This window comes from Carcharodon carcharias, chromosome 5 (assembly GCF_017639515.1).
Source record: "Carcharodon carcharias isolate sCarCar2 chromosome 5, sCarCar2.pri, whole genome shotgun sequence".
Taxonomy (NCBI): domain Eukaryota; kingdom Metazoa; phylum Chordata; class Chondrichthyes; order Lamniformes; family Lamnidae; genus Carcharodon; species Carcharodon carcharias.
Window position 1 is genome coordinate 130177945 of NC_054471.1, and position 17455 is coordinate 130195399.

The 17455-nt window shown below is 41.8% G+C and overlaps 1 protein-coding gene across 4 annotated transcripts in view; it reads right to left on the reverse strand.

Moving 5' to 3' along the window:
- The window catches only part of LOC121278260 (synaptotagmin-like protein 2), a 206545-nt gene that overhangs the window by 120872 nt on the left and 68218 nt on the right, over positions 1-17455 (reverse strand). For all 4 annotated transcript variants that reach the window (XM_041188501.1, XM_041188500.1, XM_041188499.1 and 1 more), the window contains 4 exons: positions 15238-15386; positions 13613-13724; positions 7359-7422; positions 6519-6567 (listed from right to left, as the gene is read on the reverse strand). In XM_041188501.1, coding sequence (XP_041044435.1) covers positions 6519-6567; positions 7359-7422; positions 13613-13724; positions 15238-15386 — 374 coding nt within the window. The remainder of the gene's footprint in view (positions 1-6518; positions 6568-7358; positions 7423-13612; positions 13725-15237; positions 15387-17455) is intronic.

Sequence of the window (17455 nt, forward strand, 5' to 3'; positions counted from 1 at the left end):
TGGCTTACATTTACAGTATACTTTCAAATGAAAAGTATCATTAAACAATACCAAATGAAATGGGGAAACAGCCCACACCCTGAGACTTAAAGGCTGAATTTTCCAATTCACATTGAAGAACCATGCTTATAGCCGCACATATCAAAATTTAATGGGCATGCTCCCCTCAATTTTCTGTCCATTAGTACTAAGGGACAGAACATTGTCAGTAGCTTAGTAATTATTTCTTGATTTTCTGGCCAGTGAATGAGGCTCTCTGACAGCAGCAAGGGCTCGGGAAATCATCTCTTGAAGATAAGTGATATTTAAATATTCCACTGAATGAGAGAAAAATACATAAACCAATAACAATTCTAGGGTTGTCAGAAAAATCAGCATACAGCAGAATGGATTATGAATGCTCATTACACAAAGAGCACCTGGGATGATGAAATTGCTTGTACTGCTGGACACTGCAGTTATTTGCCTGATTCCATAACTAGAGAGAACTAGCTCCTAGTCCTAGAGTGGTATTTTACAGTCCCCCGCCAATGGGTTTAAAGGTGTGTGGGCTCACGAAATGCAGTCCATGGCCTGCCCATTGCCTATCTACCCATCCCCAACATGTCTCCCATTTTAGGGGGGCAGTGAAGGCATCATGCGGCCTGCCTGCCCTTGCACCTATTGAGACAATAAGTGACCCCTTAAGTGTCTCATTCAACCCCCGCCACTATTTCACCCACAGCAGGGGAAGGCCCATGGCAAGTGGGTAGCCCAGCAGCCTTACTTTAACTGCAAAGGCTGGTACTGGGCAAGGGTGATATGCCACCTTTAAGAGTCCCATGCCCATTGGAGGCACCACCCTAGCTCATACCCACCTTATCCCTCACACTCTGGCCTCTCAAACCGGCTCCCCAACACCCTCACCCCTTCACTGGGGGCTGCCAGCTTGGCCCCATTGATATTACCTTCATTCCAGCCTCCATTTGCTCCTCTTGTTCAGGGATTGCCTGTAGTCCCAGCAGTGCCCACTGCTCAAATCTGGCACTGCTGAGGCCACAGAGCTAACAGCCATCCGATTGACTGGCAGCTCTCCAAAGTAGGAATTCTTCTTCAGATGCGGGAAAGATGCCCTGAGCCAGTTAACACCTTGCTGAACGTCAAATGGATAGCACTAGGTAATACCATTTATCATGTTTATCATATTAAACATGCTTTAAAATCATTCAAAGAAATTACAAATATGCCTGGAAACCTCTTTTCCTCAACAATGATTTCACCCCAACCTAACTCTTTCCCTTTCCCCATTGGCTCAGTGAGTACACTTTCTCCATTGTTCCATAATGTGTTTCAAGACATGACCCTGGTTACGGAAAGGCTATCAAAATGCAATTCAGTGTTTATTTTATTATTGTATATTCCATTCTCTTCAATCACTTGCTAAACTAAATATCTATCCAGTCTTTTGTAACTATTTCAACAATAGTTACATCCATTGCCTGCTAGAGTGTTTATTCCACAAATTCACCATTCTATTTAAAGGCTACTCACTTTTTAATCTTCTTCGTTTGACTCTCTTCTTCACAACTTTTATCAAAATGTAACAATTCTATTTTTCCTAAATCAGCAAAAAATTGCTCAATATATTATCGCAGGAGCTACCATAATGGCTTCATGTAATTACACTTCAACCAGCAGAATGTGGTTGTTTAGCGATAAACAAGCTCCAATGAGAATTGGAATAATAGACTTTGTAACTAGAATCTAAAGCTAATTTGAAGCTTACATATCTGACAACCAGGCAACAATTGACTTTCAGTCAAATCTGTCTTTGCATTGACCTACTTGAGATTTGTATTTCACAGAGCCAGTTTAAATTATACCTAATATACCAGATTGCAACTCAATCGAATTATTGTAGCAATAAGAGCCATGTTTTCCTATGTGTGCATCATTTCACATAGAAGTAAACATGTGGAGCAATTGCAGAGAAAAAGGCACTTTCTTGTCTGTTTTTGCCACTGCTCTGAGTCTTTCCCATACCAAAATCTATTTGAAAATTAGACAAAATAACTGCTTTTTGAGGACCATTGAGGTCTGGTTAATGTTCAGACTTGAAAAGCCCTACCAGAATTGCGCAGGGGCAATAAAAATAAAAGTTCAGTTGCCAGCATCTTGTTGCATAGGGATCAATTCTCTACACATGATAATGGCAACTCCCAGAAGCATCTTTATAATTATAAAGTTATAGTTATTATAGTATACTATAAAGTATATCCTATTATAAAGAGTTTTAGTAACCCTTCACCATTTCCTGACCACTGTCCTTCATAAAAGGGTGACTCCTGGTTGACACAGAGAATGCTCTGCAGTTCAATCACTCTTCTACTTATGATTAACATTATAGGGAATGATTCCATAAACTAGGCGAGCAAATCTTTGGATATTGTATTTTAATGGATAGAAAATAGTGGACTGCATATCCATGATTTCATAATTTGGAAACCGTTTACATGTCAATCTGAGCTGGGAAAACAGAATTATGGAATTATTCTTTATTTCTGATAGAACAATTATATTTTGGCATGTATTCATGGTCTAGAAATTCGGGCATGTCCATTGTTGAACACACAGGATTCCTGTCCTGTGCCTGAATAGTGAGGCTGATGATGCCACCAATGTTGGGCCTTGGGCCTCATTATAATGGAGCCCGCAAGCCCTCAGGTGAAGAGGAGTGCCAAATCAGGCTGTTGCAATCTTTGTGTAGGGCCTCAGGTAAGTGGCATTAGGATTGGTGGAAATCCTTTGGACAGGGAGAAGGTGGGGCACATTGAGGTTGGGGGGCGGGTGAGTGGTTATTTGAGTAGGGGGCAGGAATGGTGATGATTGTGAGGTGTTGGGAAGGCAGTGATCAGGGTGAGCTGGAGTGTATCTCTGATCAGATGAGTTGGCAGAGAACTGAGTTTTTGTTGAATGTGGGGTCAAGTAAATGTGAAAAAACTTACCTTGTAGGTCTCAGGTGGTGTAATGGCCTGGTTTTACTGAGGCCTTAGGGCAAACCAATCTAGAAAGTGGGGGCCTAAAACATATGTTAGGCCTCTTATTTGCATATGCAAAGAGCCTAATGTCTGTTTGAGGCAGGAGCCTGGATACCTATATTTTCTTATCCCAGTATGGCAGGCTGTGCTTAGCTGGAAAGGTTTGTGCACTTCCTGGCCAGCATACTGGGTGTTTAATATTCCAGTTAACCTTCATTGACCAATTTAAATGTGCATATTTTTTGTGAGCAGTGTTGTCAACATAGTGGTCCCATAATGGCCAGTTACTGTAACCTTATATTGCAACTAACAAAATAAAAACTCCAATTTTATCAATTTTAAATATTCATCCCAATGATTCCACCATTCAATAAGTGGCAGCGCATCCTAATCCCAGAATTATTATATTCTGCAGGGCCACACATTACCTTTAATAAACAGCAAAGAAGGACATGATTTTTTTAGAATCATTCTGTGCCTTGATACAAAACTTAATCAATAAAAACAATTATTGAAATCTGTCCACAATCTCCTTGGGGAACACGGGAACACAAACAATAGGGGTAGGAGTAGGCCATAGGGCCCATCAAGCTTGCCTCGCCATTCAATATGATCATGACTTAACTTGGGTTTCACTTCCACTTTCCCGCTCATGTCCCATAATCAATAATTCCCTGAGACACCAAAAATCTGTATTGTCCAGCCTTAGATGTATCCAATGATGGAGCCTCTGGAGTGCAGAAGTCCAAAGATTCACAACATTTTGAGTGAAGTAATTTCTCCTTTTCACAGTCCAAATGATCAGCCCCTTATGCTGAGACTGTGCCCCCATGATTTCAATTCCCCAGGCAATGGACACTATTCTTCAGTGTCTACCCTATCAAGCCCCTTCACAATTTTGGCGATTTCAATGAGAATGCCTCTCATTCTTCTAAACCCCAGAAAATATAAACCCAATTTACTTAGCCTCTTATCATAGGACAAACCCCTCATTCCAGGGACCAATTTAATGAACATTCACTATACTGCCTCCATTGCAATTATATTGGGCAGAATTTTGCCCTTGATGGGCGGGCGGGCCCCACGGCTCGGCGGCAGGCGGGCAGCCGATTGCCGCTGCCGAAGTGGTCCCCGCTGCTATTTTGAGTGGGTGGGCCAATTAAGGCCCAGCCAGCCGGCCGCCCGAAGGGAAGCGCTATGCGCTTCCTGTGCAGGTGGGGAGGGGGGGGACTTCCCCAACTGTCAAATTGCACTCGAGTGCACAGCTCCCTGAGACTAAGTGCTGAGACTAAGTGCTGTCTCAGGGAGAGCGCTGAAAGTTTTATAAACTTAAAAAATAGAAAAATAAAAAAATTATTAACATGACCCCCTCATGGGACATTTAATAAATGTCACATAAAGTTTATTAAAGTTTTTTAAAACAGACATGAAACCTCATCCCGCCAGTGGATGAGGTTTCATGTTTTTTCTATTCCCCGCTGGGGCTCCTGGCCTGCCCGCCAGCCTTAAGGTTGGATGGGCAGGGCCTTTAGTTGGCTTAATTATCCTGTCAATGGCCTCCATTGGCTGATTTTGCTGTCCCCCCACCTTCAAAAAGATAGTATTGCAAGCAATGTCAAGGTATATATTCCCTTGGAGGAGAAAGGTAGGACAAATAAATCTAGAATACCCTGGATGGCGAGAGAAATAGAGGTGAAGATGAAAAGGAAAAAGTGCGCACATGACAGATGCCAGGTGAAATTACAATGAGAATCAGGCTGAATGTAGAAGGGCCAGAGGGGAAGTGAAAAAACTAATCAGAAAAGCAAGGAGAGCATGAAAAGGGACTAGCAGCTAACATAAAAGGGAATCCCAAGGTCATCTATAAGCATGTAAATAATAAAAGGGTGGTAAAAGAAAGAAAGGGTAGGTCCAATTAGGAATAAAAGTGGAGACTTGCATGTGGAGGCAGGAGAAGAAGTGGAGGTATTAAACGAGCACTTTGCATTTATCTTTACAAAGGAAGGGGATGCTACCCTGGCTGAGGTGAGAGAGGAGGTAACTAGTACACTCAAGGAATTTACAAATGAGAAGGAAGAGGTATTAGAAAGGCTATCTTTAATTAAAATTGATGAGGTACCAGGATCGGATGAGGTGCATCCAAGGATAATCAGGGATGTGAGAGTGGAAACTTCAGAGGCACTGGTGATAATCATCCAGTCTTCCTTAGACACAGGGGTGGTGCTGGAGGACTGGAGAATTGCAAATGTTACACCCTTGTTCAATAAGAGGTGCAAAGATAATGCCGGCAACTACAGGCCAGACAATTTGACTTTGGTGATCGGGAAGCTTCTGGAAACGATAGTTCAGGACAAAATCAATAGTCACTTAGACAGTTGTAGGATAATTGAGGAAAAGCAGCATGGATTCAGTAAGGGAAAATCATGTTTAACTAGCTTGTTGGAGCTTTTTGAGGAGGTAACAGAAAAAGTTGATAAGGGAACACTGTTGATGTGGTGTCTATGGATTTTCAAAAGGTATTTGATACAGTGCCATACAATATACTTGTGAGCAAATTTTTAGCTCATGGAATAAAAGGGAGAGAAGGCACTTAGATAAGAAATTGGCTGAGTGACAGGAAACAGAGATAAATGGTTGTTTTTCAGATTGGAGGAAGGTCTGTAGTGGAGTTCCTCAGTGTTGGGACCCTTGCTCTTCTTGATATATATTAATGAAGGTGGCTGGGGTCTCGAACAAACTTCCTGAAAGGGTGGTGGAGACAAGTTCAAACAAGGTATTCAAAAGGGAATTGGATGGCTATCTGAAAAGAGAATGTGCAAGAGTACGGGGATAAGGCAGAGGAGTGGGATGGGTAGAATGCTCTTTCAGTGAGCCAATGGGATGAATGGCCTCTTTCTGCCCTGTAAAGATTCTGTGATTCAGTGAAATAGATGTAAGTGGGTAATGATTTTCTGAAGACCACTATTTAACTCAATGTGCAGTGACCATACTTTATAGCTACCTTTTAAGCTAGTGCTGTTTTAGTGTCTGGATTCTGGGAAACCAGAATTACTATGTTAAATCCTGCCAACTATATTACTAACTTGGTTCCCCAGTATTGATGAATAGTGGACCCATATAAAACTGGATAGAGGGCCGGATGCCAGTTCATGGAGCCTTGTCTTACAAAATTGAAACTAGAAACAGTGTCAGTATAAAAATGGCTTATGGTTTAAAAATACCTAGAAAAATAAATTTTCTGCCTGAGAAATTATGATTAGTTCCACAGCTAGAAAATTTTTGATATTGGGCCTCATTAGGTAAATAGGTAGTGTTCAAAGAATGAATATATGGAGTGGTTATGGGAATAAGTTAATGAGCTCAGATATTTCTCTTTCATATTGTTTGTAAAACTTTTTTCAAACTTGCACAGCATTAATGACTTGCACAGAAACATTCAAGCAAAGAAATTCAACGCTTCTTAAATTTGTCTCTCAAAATAGCTGCATAAATGTTGAGTACCTTTCCATGTCCTTGCTTCATCTTTCGGTTTATATCTGTTTACTGTTGCCTATATTTGAGGAAAATATTGAGGAAAAAAATTAAATCAGAATCCAATCTGCACAAAATGATTTCACCATTTGCATCTGCAATAACTCTTTTAGCTATTTAAATTTGCAACTGTTATTGCTTTTGCAGTCCACTATCAGTTCCAGTATGTCGTATTTATAAATTGAAAATCAGCCAACCTTTAATCCCTGTGTAGCTAGACTGACCAAGGCACAGCCTCTGCAGTAACATTCAGACAATGTTTCCAAGGGAATGAACGGATGAGAGCACCCAAATTTAAACAAGGAACATGTACCTATTAAAATACTCCAGTATAACGTACTTGCTCTTGATTATTAATCTCAGAATTCAGCTGTATACATAAATTTTAAAAATCCACAGGGGTTCTCTGAATCTTCACTTTCCCTGGAGTTTCCAACATAAATTTAATTTCTTTCTAAATTATATATAAGGCTATCTTGTCATCAACTACTAGGTGCGTACAGATATTTCAAAGCTTATTTTGGTTGAGGATAATACAAACACAAAGACTAGTTTTAACTCTCAATTCCCATAGATTCATTGAGTACCCAATTTCAACTGTGCTGTCATAGGAAGGCACATGGTTTCTCTGGAGGGAAGGAATCACCTCAGGCTGCTGTCATACACATTTTAGCAGCTGGTTTACAAGAATTTACTAGCAGGAATATGGGAGCAAGTCACGTTGGCATCCTCTCAGCCAGGGTATTATAAATAGACTCGGCAGCATTTATTTTTAACTACAGCTAAATAGGTCAGGAACCCAATTCTAACCTGAAGCTGAGATTGAGACATCGTCGCATTTGCCTGTGGTTTGGATTCTGCTTCTTCTAACAGCCTGTTTAAAGAAAGTCAGAGTGATAGTAACATTAAAGGGAATTTCAGTCCTAAAGTGATCAAAAAGTAAAAATATATAAATTTTGAATAATAACCATAATATTATTACTGAATGAATTAAACAGTATCCCTTTACTTCTGGAATCAGGGTTTGAATCCCAATCCATGCTGATAGGATGAAATTGTTTTCTCTTTTAACCAGTCCGGCACAGAGCAAATTTCAAAAGTTTCAATGGAGGGGGAAGAGGTGAGGGGATAACTTTTCCCCTTTTTCCTCACCTCAAAGTTGTTCGCAACAAGATATACTTTTTAGAAGGAGTGTTTTAAACCTTTTGATTGTTGTGATTTTAAAGGATAAACACAAACAGGCTTTCTGATAAATTTAAATTGAAAGGATAAATGTTTATTTACACAACACCCAAAAGCAACAAAACACTCACTTTCTCAAACACACAGATAGATACGTAGAAGAAAAGAGGAGTTCTACAGATGACATGTGCACTTAGATTATTGACAGCATACCAAGAGAAAAAAAATCACAAGTCCATAATCAGTACTTTAAGATGAAAACGTTGCAAGCCTGAAGACAAATGAAGGTTGAAAGTTTCTGGGTTTTCATACAAAGTTGTGGCCAGCCTTCTGTGGAGAAGAAATATACTATTGTAGGTGAAATCAAATTAGCACTTCTCTTCAATGCTTGAGCTGACTGACTGTTTAGGTGGGTTCTGTTCTTCTTGCTGGGTGGTGGTCCCCTCTGTGCTGCATACCCCAGACTGACCTGTTCTGGCCTGTCCTTGGAAAAATAAGATTTACTGTCTCAAGCCAGGTTTCAATCACGTGACTACAGAATCAATACTTTCATTGCGCATACAATGAATCGATGTCAAAAGCATTGCAACACAATGGGGAATGAATGGTGGCCGTTCACACTTGCTTATGATAAAATAGTTTCTACAAACCTCTCTCTGTTAGGTTTCTGGAGTTTGCAGACACCAAGGGTCGAATTTTCTGGCTGATGTGTGGGTGGCGGAACCCGCACGTCAGCGCTTAAAATGTGGCGCACTGACGTCGCGTGAGCGTCCTGACGTCAGTGCGCGGCATCGCGATATTTAGGTTGGTGGGTGCGTGGCATCGCGATATTTAGGTTGGTGGGTGCGCTATGCAACACGACATGTGCCCACCATTAATTTAAGGCCTTGTTAAGGCCATTAAGTCAGCAATTGACGAGGATTTTGAGGGGCCTGTGCGAACTTCGGCTCAGCGCACGGGCCCAATGGGCAGGCAGGTAAATGATTGTTTAACAAACCTCATTAAGTGGCGGGATGAGGTTTGATATCGGAATTATAAAATTGTAATAAAGTTTTTGTTTATTTCATTAACGTGTCCCATCCCGTGTGACATTTTCACATGAGGGGGACATGTTAATGATTTTTTTTATTGTTCTATTTTTAATCTTTCACAACCTTTCAGCAATCTCCTTGAGACACCACTTAGCCTCAGGGAGATGTGCACTCTTTCGTGCACATACGCGAAAGAGCGCACTCTCGCAGTTGGGGAATCCCCCCTCCCGCCCACACAGGAAGCGCATAGCGCTTCCTGTCGGGCGACACGCTGGGCAGGCCTTAATTGGCTTGCCCACTTAAAATGGCTGCGGGGCCCATTTTGGCAGCAGCAATTAACTGCCTGCCCTACGCCAAGTAGGTCCAGCCCGCCTGCCCATCAAGGGCAAAATTCAGCCCCAAGGCTAGGGCGAGCATTGTAATTGAGCTTCTGTAGCTATCCAGACAATAGGAGCTATAATTTCCACAAGTGATCTTGCATCCTGAATGTCTTTTCAAGGGAGTGTCCTCCATGTGGACATTTACATTTTAATGACTTTTCAGAAATAGGAGTTAACTCCAGTCTGTATAGAAATCGCAAAAAGTCACCCGACCTCCTGGATCAATTCACTTTGGGTCAAGGTGAATTGTCCTTATTCCATGCTATTTCTTAAAAAAGTAAAAACTATCAATTGTCTTCATACATTGATGGGCATGGCGTGAGTGTGACACAACCCAGTTTCCAAATGAGCACAGGCTTACAGAATTAAACTGTTCATAATTTGTCAATAATAATATGGTTGGTAATCCAAGACACTGAGATTATGGTCCCAAGTCATTGTATTTCCTGACAAATTTGTCCCACATCTGGCATGGAAGTTGATTTCCACACAGCAGGACTTAGTGGCATACGGCCACCAACCAGTTGTGCCTTCTGCTGTGATTTCCTTGGGGGACAGGAGTGGATGGGTGTTGCAATTTGCCCCTTTATATCTGACAATATTAATGGCAGAGCAACCCATGGGATGACATTTTCCATCATAATTCCTGCTGCTGCCTTCCTCAAGGTACTTGCTGTATGCTAGCAAGTGACAGATGTGCAGTACCACCTATGATAGATGTCAGACCCAGAAGAGTTTTACTAGCTGAATGAGAATTTCTTCTCTATGAAGCCAATTTTATAATTTCTACTGGTCTTCAGACAGACATACCAGTTTTGTCCACTACTAACTCACCCGAATCATATTCTACTAATAGCGCCTTCCATTTATTGCCACCCCCACCCCCAAAATGGCTTCCTGCCAGGACCGTTCAAATTGGCTGACCCCAGAAAATCCACTGGGGTCAGTCAATTTGACATGGGGCTTGATGGAGATTCTGCTTCACTGCTATGACAGAATGGGCTTTTGGGAGATATCTATACTTTTCACATCGCACCTTATGTTTTAGAATCAATGCTTTTTCTTTTTTTTATTCATTCTTGGGATTTTTTATTCATTCTTGGGATGTGGGCTTTGCTGGCTGGGCCAGCATTTATTGCCCATCCCTAGTTGCCCTTGAGAAAGTGGTGGTGAGCTGCCTTCTTGAACTGCTGCAGTCTATGTGGTGTAGGTACACCCACAATGCTGTTAGGAAGGGAGTTCCAGGATTTTGACCCAGCGACAGTGAAGGAACGGTGATATATTTCCAAGTCAGAATGGTGAGTGACTTGGAGGGGAACTTCCAGGTGGTGGTGTTCCCATTTTTCTGCTGTCCTTATCATTCTAGATGGTAGTGGTCATGGGTTTGGAAGGTGCTAAGGAGCCTTGGTGAATTCCTGCAGTGCATCTTGTAGACGGTACACACTGCTGCTACTGTGCATTGGTGGTGGAGGGAGTGAATGTTTGTGGATGTGGTGCCAATCAAGCAGACCGCTTTGTCCTGGATGGTGTCAAGCTTCTTCAGTGTTGTGGGAGCTGCACTCATCCAGGCAAGTGGGGAGTATTCCATCACACTCCTGACTTGTATCTTGTAGATGGTGGACAGACTTTGAGGAGTCAGGTACTTGTAGACAAGTAAAAGCAGAAGAGGATGACGTTTCATTTATGTGTACAGTGCAATATATATGGGAGAAAAGCACAGAAGTTGCAAGAGAAGTACGGAAAAAAATGATCTTAAAGAAGTTATTTTCCTTGCCCTCCCCCCATCCCCACCGCCACCCCCAACATTCTCTCGATTAAAGTTGTTGCTGCAGTCCCAAAAAGTGCAACTTTAAGTGAAGGCAAAATACAGCGGAAGCTGTAAATCTGAAATAAAAACAAAAAAATGTTGGAAAATCTCAGCAGATCTGACAGCATCCATGGAGAAAAACAGAGTTAACATCTTGAGTCTGCATAACTTCTTCACAGCTTTAAGTGAAATGACTTTAGCAAATCACATTTTCCCATCCCACCCATTGTAAAAGCTGTCTTTAGGTTCTGTTGGACCTTTCTATACAGAAAAAAATATTAAAACATTATACCCTGTAAGTTGAAATACTTTATATTGCTAAATTCCCAAATTGGTAAATGAAATTACTTTTAAAATGAAATAAAATCAATTAAAAAATATAAACAAAATGGTAACTTTCTACTTCCCTCCTGGTCGCTGCTGATCCTATTCACCCGTCCATCCTGATTCCAAAACCTTCCACTCACCACACATCCCACTCTTTGACCATCTTGGTTGCTGCAGACTATTCCTCTCGTCTACCTTCCTGTTCTCAGCCTCTCTCGCTCCGTAACCCACCCTTTTGCCACTGACCTTCCAACTTGTGGCAGCTACCACTCCATGACCCACACTCTTGCTGATCCTTCCCCTCGCCAAACCTCCCACTCCCCAACTCTTCCATTCACTGCTTCTCTCTCTCCAGCTGTGGTGATGGTCTGCACTTCAAACTACAGCCATTTCTAAAAAAAATGCATCAAATGTGTTGTTGTTGATGACGTTGTTAGCTGATATGACCTCGCCTTTTAATGCCACACAGTTTAATCATTGTACATAGGGGCATTTTGATGTCAAACTGAAGTGTTGCTGATGAGAGAATTTTATAGATTGGAAAATTTACACCTCCAGGTCAGAACAAACCAGAATAAAATCATAGTCTTTCTTTTTAAAAAAAAATTTCTGATTCTTTCAAATGTGATTCCTGTCATTCTGCCACCCTTTCATTCATATAACAAATTTGTCAAGCCTGGTCATTTATATGAATTGTTGTCACACTTCTGATGCAGTCTCACTTCCTGCAGGGCCTTGTGCCAAGAAGCAGTGCAGGAACATAGGCAGAGCTCGGGAGTCTTCTTGTCGGGAAGACTGCAAATGAAAGTGCAGGTCACTTTCCCAGATCTGCTTCAACTTGCTGTATGACCCCCTCAGATCATCTGGTTTAAGGTGGCCGCAGAACCATATCCTGATTCTTGGATTCTTCAGGGCCCCCTCAAAATAGGTGCCCTTCTGTTGATGAGAAATAAAAATGAAATGGGAGGGCTGGGAACGCCACCCCCCCCCAGCCTCATTTCCCAGTATTCCCTGTTTGTGCAGGCCCTGGGCCACCTCTCTGGAAATGCCCTAGAAATCCCATCATGATTACACGGACAGAGACCCCATTACTTCTCCTCTCCACTGTAACTGGGAACTGGACAATTCCCAAGCTCTCTAGCGAGCTGTATCAGGGACTGTTGGGCTTAAATTTGTTAGAAAGCAAAGAAATAAGGGAGATTCTGAGTGGATCAAGCTTCTTCACGAGTAAGAATGCTGGGTTAATTATTAAGCTAAATAATAATAATTTAAAAAGACAGAAAAATATTGCAATATATTGCTTCACAAATGTATTTTGTCTAAATGCACAGCTTTTCTTCTAATATGATAAACTCTTAAAAATGTGGCTTGAAATTTGAATATTAGCAGATCAGTTTAATGTGTTTGTGCGAAATTCCTTTCTCCACTTTTTCAGGAAAGTGCTAAGGAAATAAACAGATCAATGCCTGCACTCAAAACATGCAGAAAGAGGTTGGAGTATTGCTGAAGTGGTTTGTTATGAAAATCTAGGAAAATCAATAAGAAAATGAACTAAGGACAAGAAAGAAACATAGGGCAGAATTTTATGTCCTGCAGGCGGGTGCGTGCCATACCTGATTGGGCATAAAATCGCGAGAGAAGAGGCTGGGCAAGCACCCTGATGACATCGCGCACTCACACAATATTTCGCTCGGCGGGCGCAGACAAAAGTTTGAAGCATGCCTGCCAACAATTAAGAGGGAAATTAAGCCCATTAATGGCGCAATTGTCCCAAATTTTTCATGACCCGTCCAACCTTACAGTTGGCAGATGGGCCAATTGGCCAGGTAGACTTTGAATTTTTCATCAAATCAAGGGCAGGATGAAATTTCTGTTATGAAATAAAACAAGAAGATATATTTGTGGCCAGCATTTTTATTGGCTATATTTTCAGGTGATTGATTGTGATGCATGGACTTTTCTTCAGCTTTTAAAACCTTTATTTGCTGATTTGCAGGTCTGCAGCTCCGAGGCAGCTGTCTGCCTTCAGGGAGCTCTCTCGCAGTGCTCATCGTGATGACATCATAGCCCACCCTCTTCCCGCCCCCACCCCGGCAGCACTGAGCGTTGCTCACTGGCTGGCCATTAACTGATGAAATTGCATTTGGGGCCGATCATGGTCAACGGTCCGTTTCTCGATTGCTCCCAGGCTGGCCAAAGGTAAAATTCAGGCCATAAATTTCTTCATCCTGAGGAAACAATTTCCTCCATTCCTCTAACTCCGGAAATGAAAATGCTTTACCATCTCAGTATTCATTTGCAATATAAGCATTATGCATTTCTCTAAATATTTCCTACCTTTTATCTGACTTGAAGGCTTCAGGCTCTGAAGAAATATCTTGATATCGAGGGCTTGGGCTGAGAAACACATTTGCATTGTTTGATGCCTTCACTGCAACATCCTGAACCACTGCGTATGAGAAATAAACAGTCAATCCTGAACATCAAATTTCTTATGCTGGGCACTACGCCCAAATTGATTAGATGTGCTCAACTACGCAAAACAGATTTGCTAAAAGGTAAGTGGCAGTCAAAAAAATGCAATTGAAAAGCAATAATAATATGGAATCAATATCCAATGATCAGACAGTGCAAAGGACACTGATAATTGTTTGGGATCATTTCCCATTTGGATTTATCTTCATTCCAAAATGAGATTTGTCTATATGCATGCATCTTAGAAGCACCTATTAGTGATCACAATCAGAATTTTATTTGATCAGAATTTCATTAAGCTCAGCATTACCCTAGGACAAGATTATAACAAGATTTTTTTTTGCAAATTTAGGCTTTTATAATGAGATTAAAATTCTAAATGTGATTATAGAAAATTGTCTGCACAGATGTCAGAACTGATACTCCACTGGCCCAAAGATATAGTTGATAAGCAAAGTGGAGAACTGAACCACACAGACAAGAAAGATTACATATTAATCCTTGGTCTGTGTTGATACCTGACAGGGCAAGAGTAATTGGCACTACAATTAGCTTAATTCTACAATTCTAGGAAGGGGAAAAACTGAGCAGGTTTATTCCTTCTGATCGACATTCCTTCACTCCTGCTGCCAGAACATGAAGGTGAGTATCTCATGCGAGGTTAGGATGAAGTTTGGCTGCAATGCCACTATGATACAATAGCCCATTGGCATTGCTTTCAGGATGAAGTTGTAAATGTGCAGTCCTAGTGTGGAGCCTTACCCATAGTGAGCATGTACTGGGATTATAATTGGCATGTTCCTCATGATCTCCCATCCATTAATATAAATGCTTGTGACTCCACACTTGGATCAAGCATCTGGAAAACCATTCCTTGAATGTCTACAGCAACAACAACTACAAAATTACAAAAAAGACTTGCAGTTACATGGCGCCTTTCATAACCACCAGACACCTCAAAGGACTGAGCAGCCAATGAAAAAGCAGCAGAGGATTTGGACACAGCAAGCTCCCACAAACAGCAATGCGATAATGAACATATAAGCTGTTTGTGTGATATTGACCTCCCACCAAGGTCATCAATTATATAGTGGCTTCAACATAACCTGCTGTCCCAGATTGAAAATCTGATGTCCAGGCAGCCATTTTTTTAAAAATTGGGCTCGTGGAGCCAGGAATTATCCCAACTCTGTGCATTTGATTCACGGACAAAAATCCAGGCCATTATCAGACAAAAATGAGCACTTAGACAAAACAGGAGATATTAGGAAGGTTGGGGGTGAGCCCTTAAGAAGGTAAGTGGAGAAAGCAGTGTGTCCAGTGTGGTTGAAAGCGCAACTAAAAATGATGGGTGAAGGGAGAGTTCACATAATGTGGCCAAGATACCTCAGAAGTGTCAGCATCTTCAGAATTGTAATATAGCATGAGTCAATAACTTCAGGGAGGAAAGTAAATTGGAAAACAAAAAATTTTCTAGGAAGACTTACCTGGTATCTTCTTTTTTTTGTTAAATGAATTCTTCAGCATGTCTATTCCACTGGAAATGTCTCCAAAGCGCTTTGATTTAACTTCAGCAAACCATTCACCCGTCATCACCTTCAACTTGGTTGCATCAAAACTGGTTCCCTTCAGTTTCCTGCACAAGAAGTTTCATTTTAAAAAAAACTGATTTTTTTTCTACTTTTCCACTTCAGGATTTTATAACACCAGAATAAAAACAGAGAATGCTGGAAATATTCAGCAGGTCAGGCATTCAGGTCTATGACCTTTCATCAGAATTGGGGAAAGTTAGAAATGTAACAATTTTTCAGCAAGTGAAAGAGGGGAGAGTGGGGGAAAGAACAAAATGAAAAGTGTGGAGGGCAAGAGAAATTTCATGGTGCAATGTCAAAGGCGGTGGTCGGGACAAGTAAAGCAGAAGACATGCCTAGCGGTTGTGTGAATGGCAGGACCGTGAATAGCTGCCATTCGAAATGTTGTCTCCAGCAGTCTGTAAAGTGCTCAGTTGAAGGATCTGTTGCTGTTACTCAAGCTTGCATTAAATTTCATTAGAACACTGCAGGAGGCCAAGGACAAAAAGGTCAAAGTGGAAGCGAGATGGAGAATTAAAATGACAGGTGGCCAGAGGCTCAGGGTCACACTTGTGGACTGAACAAAGGTGTTTTGTCACCCCAGTGTTGAGATCACAGTGTGAGCAGCTGGTACGTTTGAACAATTAATTCGCTGTTTCACCAGAAAGGGGTGATGGGGGGCCTTGGAAAATGAGAAGGGTGGAGGTAAAGGGTAGGTGTTGCACCTCCTGCTTTTGCATGGAAAGGTGCCATAGGAAGGGAAGAAGGTGTTGGGGGTGATTGAGGAGTGGACCAGCATACTGCAAAGGGAATGGTCCCTTTGGAATGCTCAAAGGGGAGGGGGAGATGTGTTTGGTGATGACATCACACTAGATGTGGCAGAAATAGCAGAAGATGGTCAGTTAAACACGAAGGCCGATGGGGTGAAAAGTGAGGCCAAGAGGAAGCCAATCATGGTTCTGAGAGGGAGGGAAAGATACAAAAGCAGAAGAAGTACAAGAAATAGAACAGACACGGTTGAGGGCCCTGACATCCATGACCCAGCAAGTGAAGGAATGTTGATATATTTCCAAGTCAGGATGGTGTGTGGCTTGGAGTGAAACTTCCAGGTGGTGATCTGCCCATGCATCTGCTGCCCTTGTCCTTCCAGATGGTAGTGGTCGTGAATTTGGAAGGTGCTGTCGGAGGAGCTATGTTGAGTTCCTGCAGTGCATCTTGTAGGTGGCACGCACTGCTGCCAGTGTGTGTCGGTGGTGGAGGGATTGAATATTTGTGGATGGGGTGTCAATCAAGTGGGCTGCTTTGTCTTGGACAGCGTTGAACTCCGTGAATGTTGTTGGCACTGGATATATCAGAAGTGCTGGAATGAAAGGCTGTATTGTCAAAACAGATGTAACAGGGTCAGGGAAATGGGGAGATTAGAACTGTGCCCTTACAGAGAGTGAAGTGTGAGGAAGTATAGTCAAGATAACTGAGGCAGCGGGCTTATACTAAATATTGTTTGATAGTCTATCCCCAGAAATGGAGAGAGAGAAAAATCAAGGAAGGGAAGTGAAGAGTCAGAGGTAGCAAGAAAAGGTTGTGCAATTTGGAAGCAAAGATTTCCTTCACTGTTTTTTTTTCCCTGGTCCTTGTTTCTCTCATTTCTTTTTCTTTGCTTTCAGATGGCAGATATTCAGGATCCTACCATCCACACCTCCTCTGGACACATCTTTTGTTTCTTTACTTGTCTCATTGCCATTCCCTTTGACCTTGTACCATGAAACTATTTGCTATTTATTGTCTATCGCCCTCAGGCCTATTACAGGCCTTCTAATTTATTCTTATTCCACTCATTCCTCCCTTTCACTTGCTCAAAAGTTGTTACATTTCTAACTTTTTACACCTTGGATGAAAGGGCACAGATCAGAAATATTGAATTGAATTTAATGCAGCCTATCACAGTGAGAAATGTGGCATGCCGGTCTACTTCATTATGGAAGAGGCCCCGCGTCAGTGGTAGCAAAACCTCTCCTGATTAAATCGGAGGGCGGAAGGGGCCGAAGTGAGATTCTTGGTCACCAGTGACAGGATGTCAATTGAGCTCATTAATGACCCAATTGATACCCATTATCCATGAGCCCACTGAAATTCA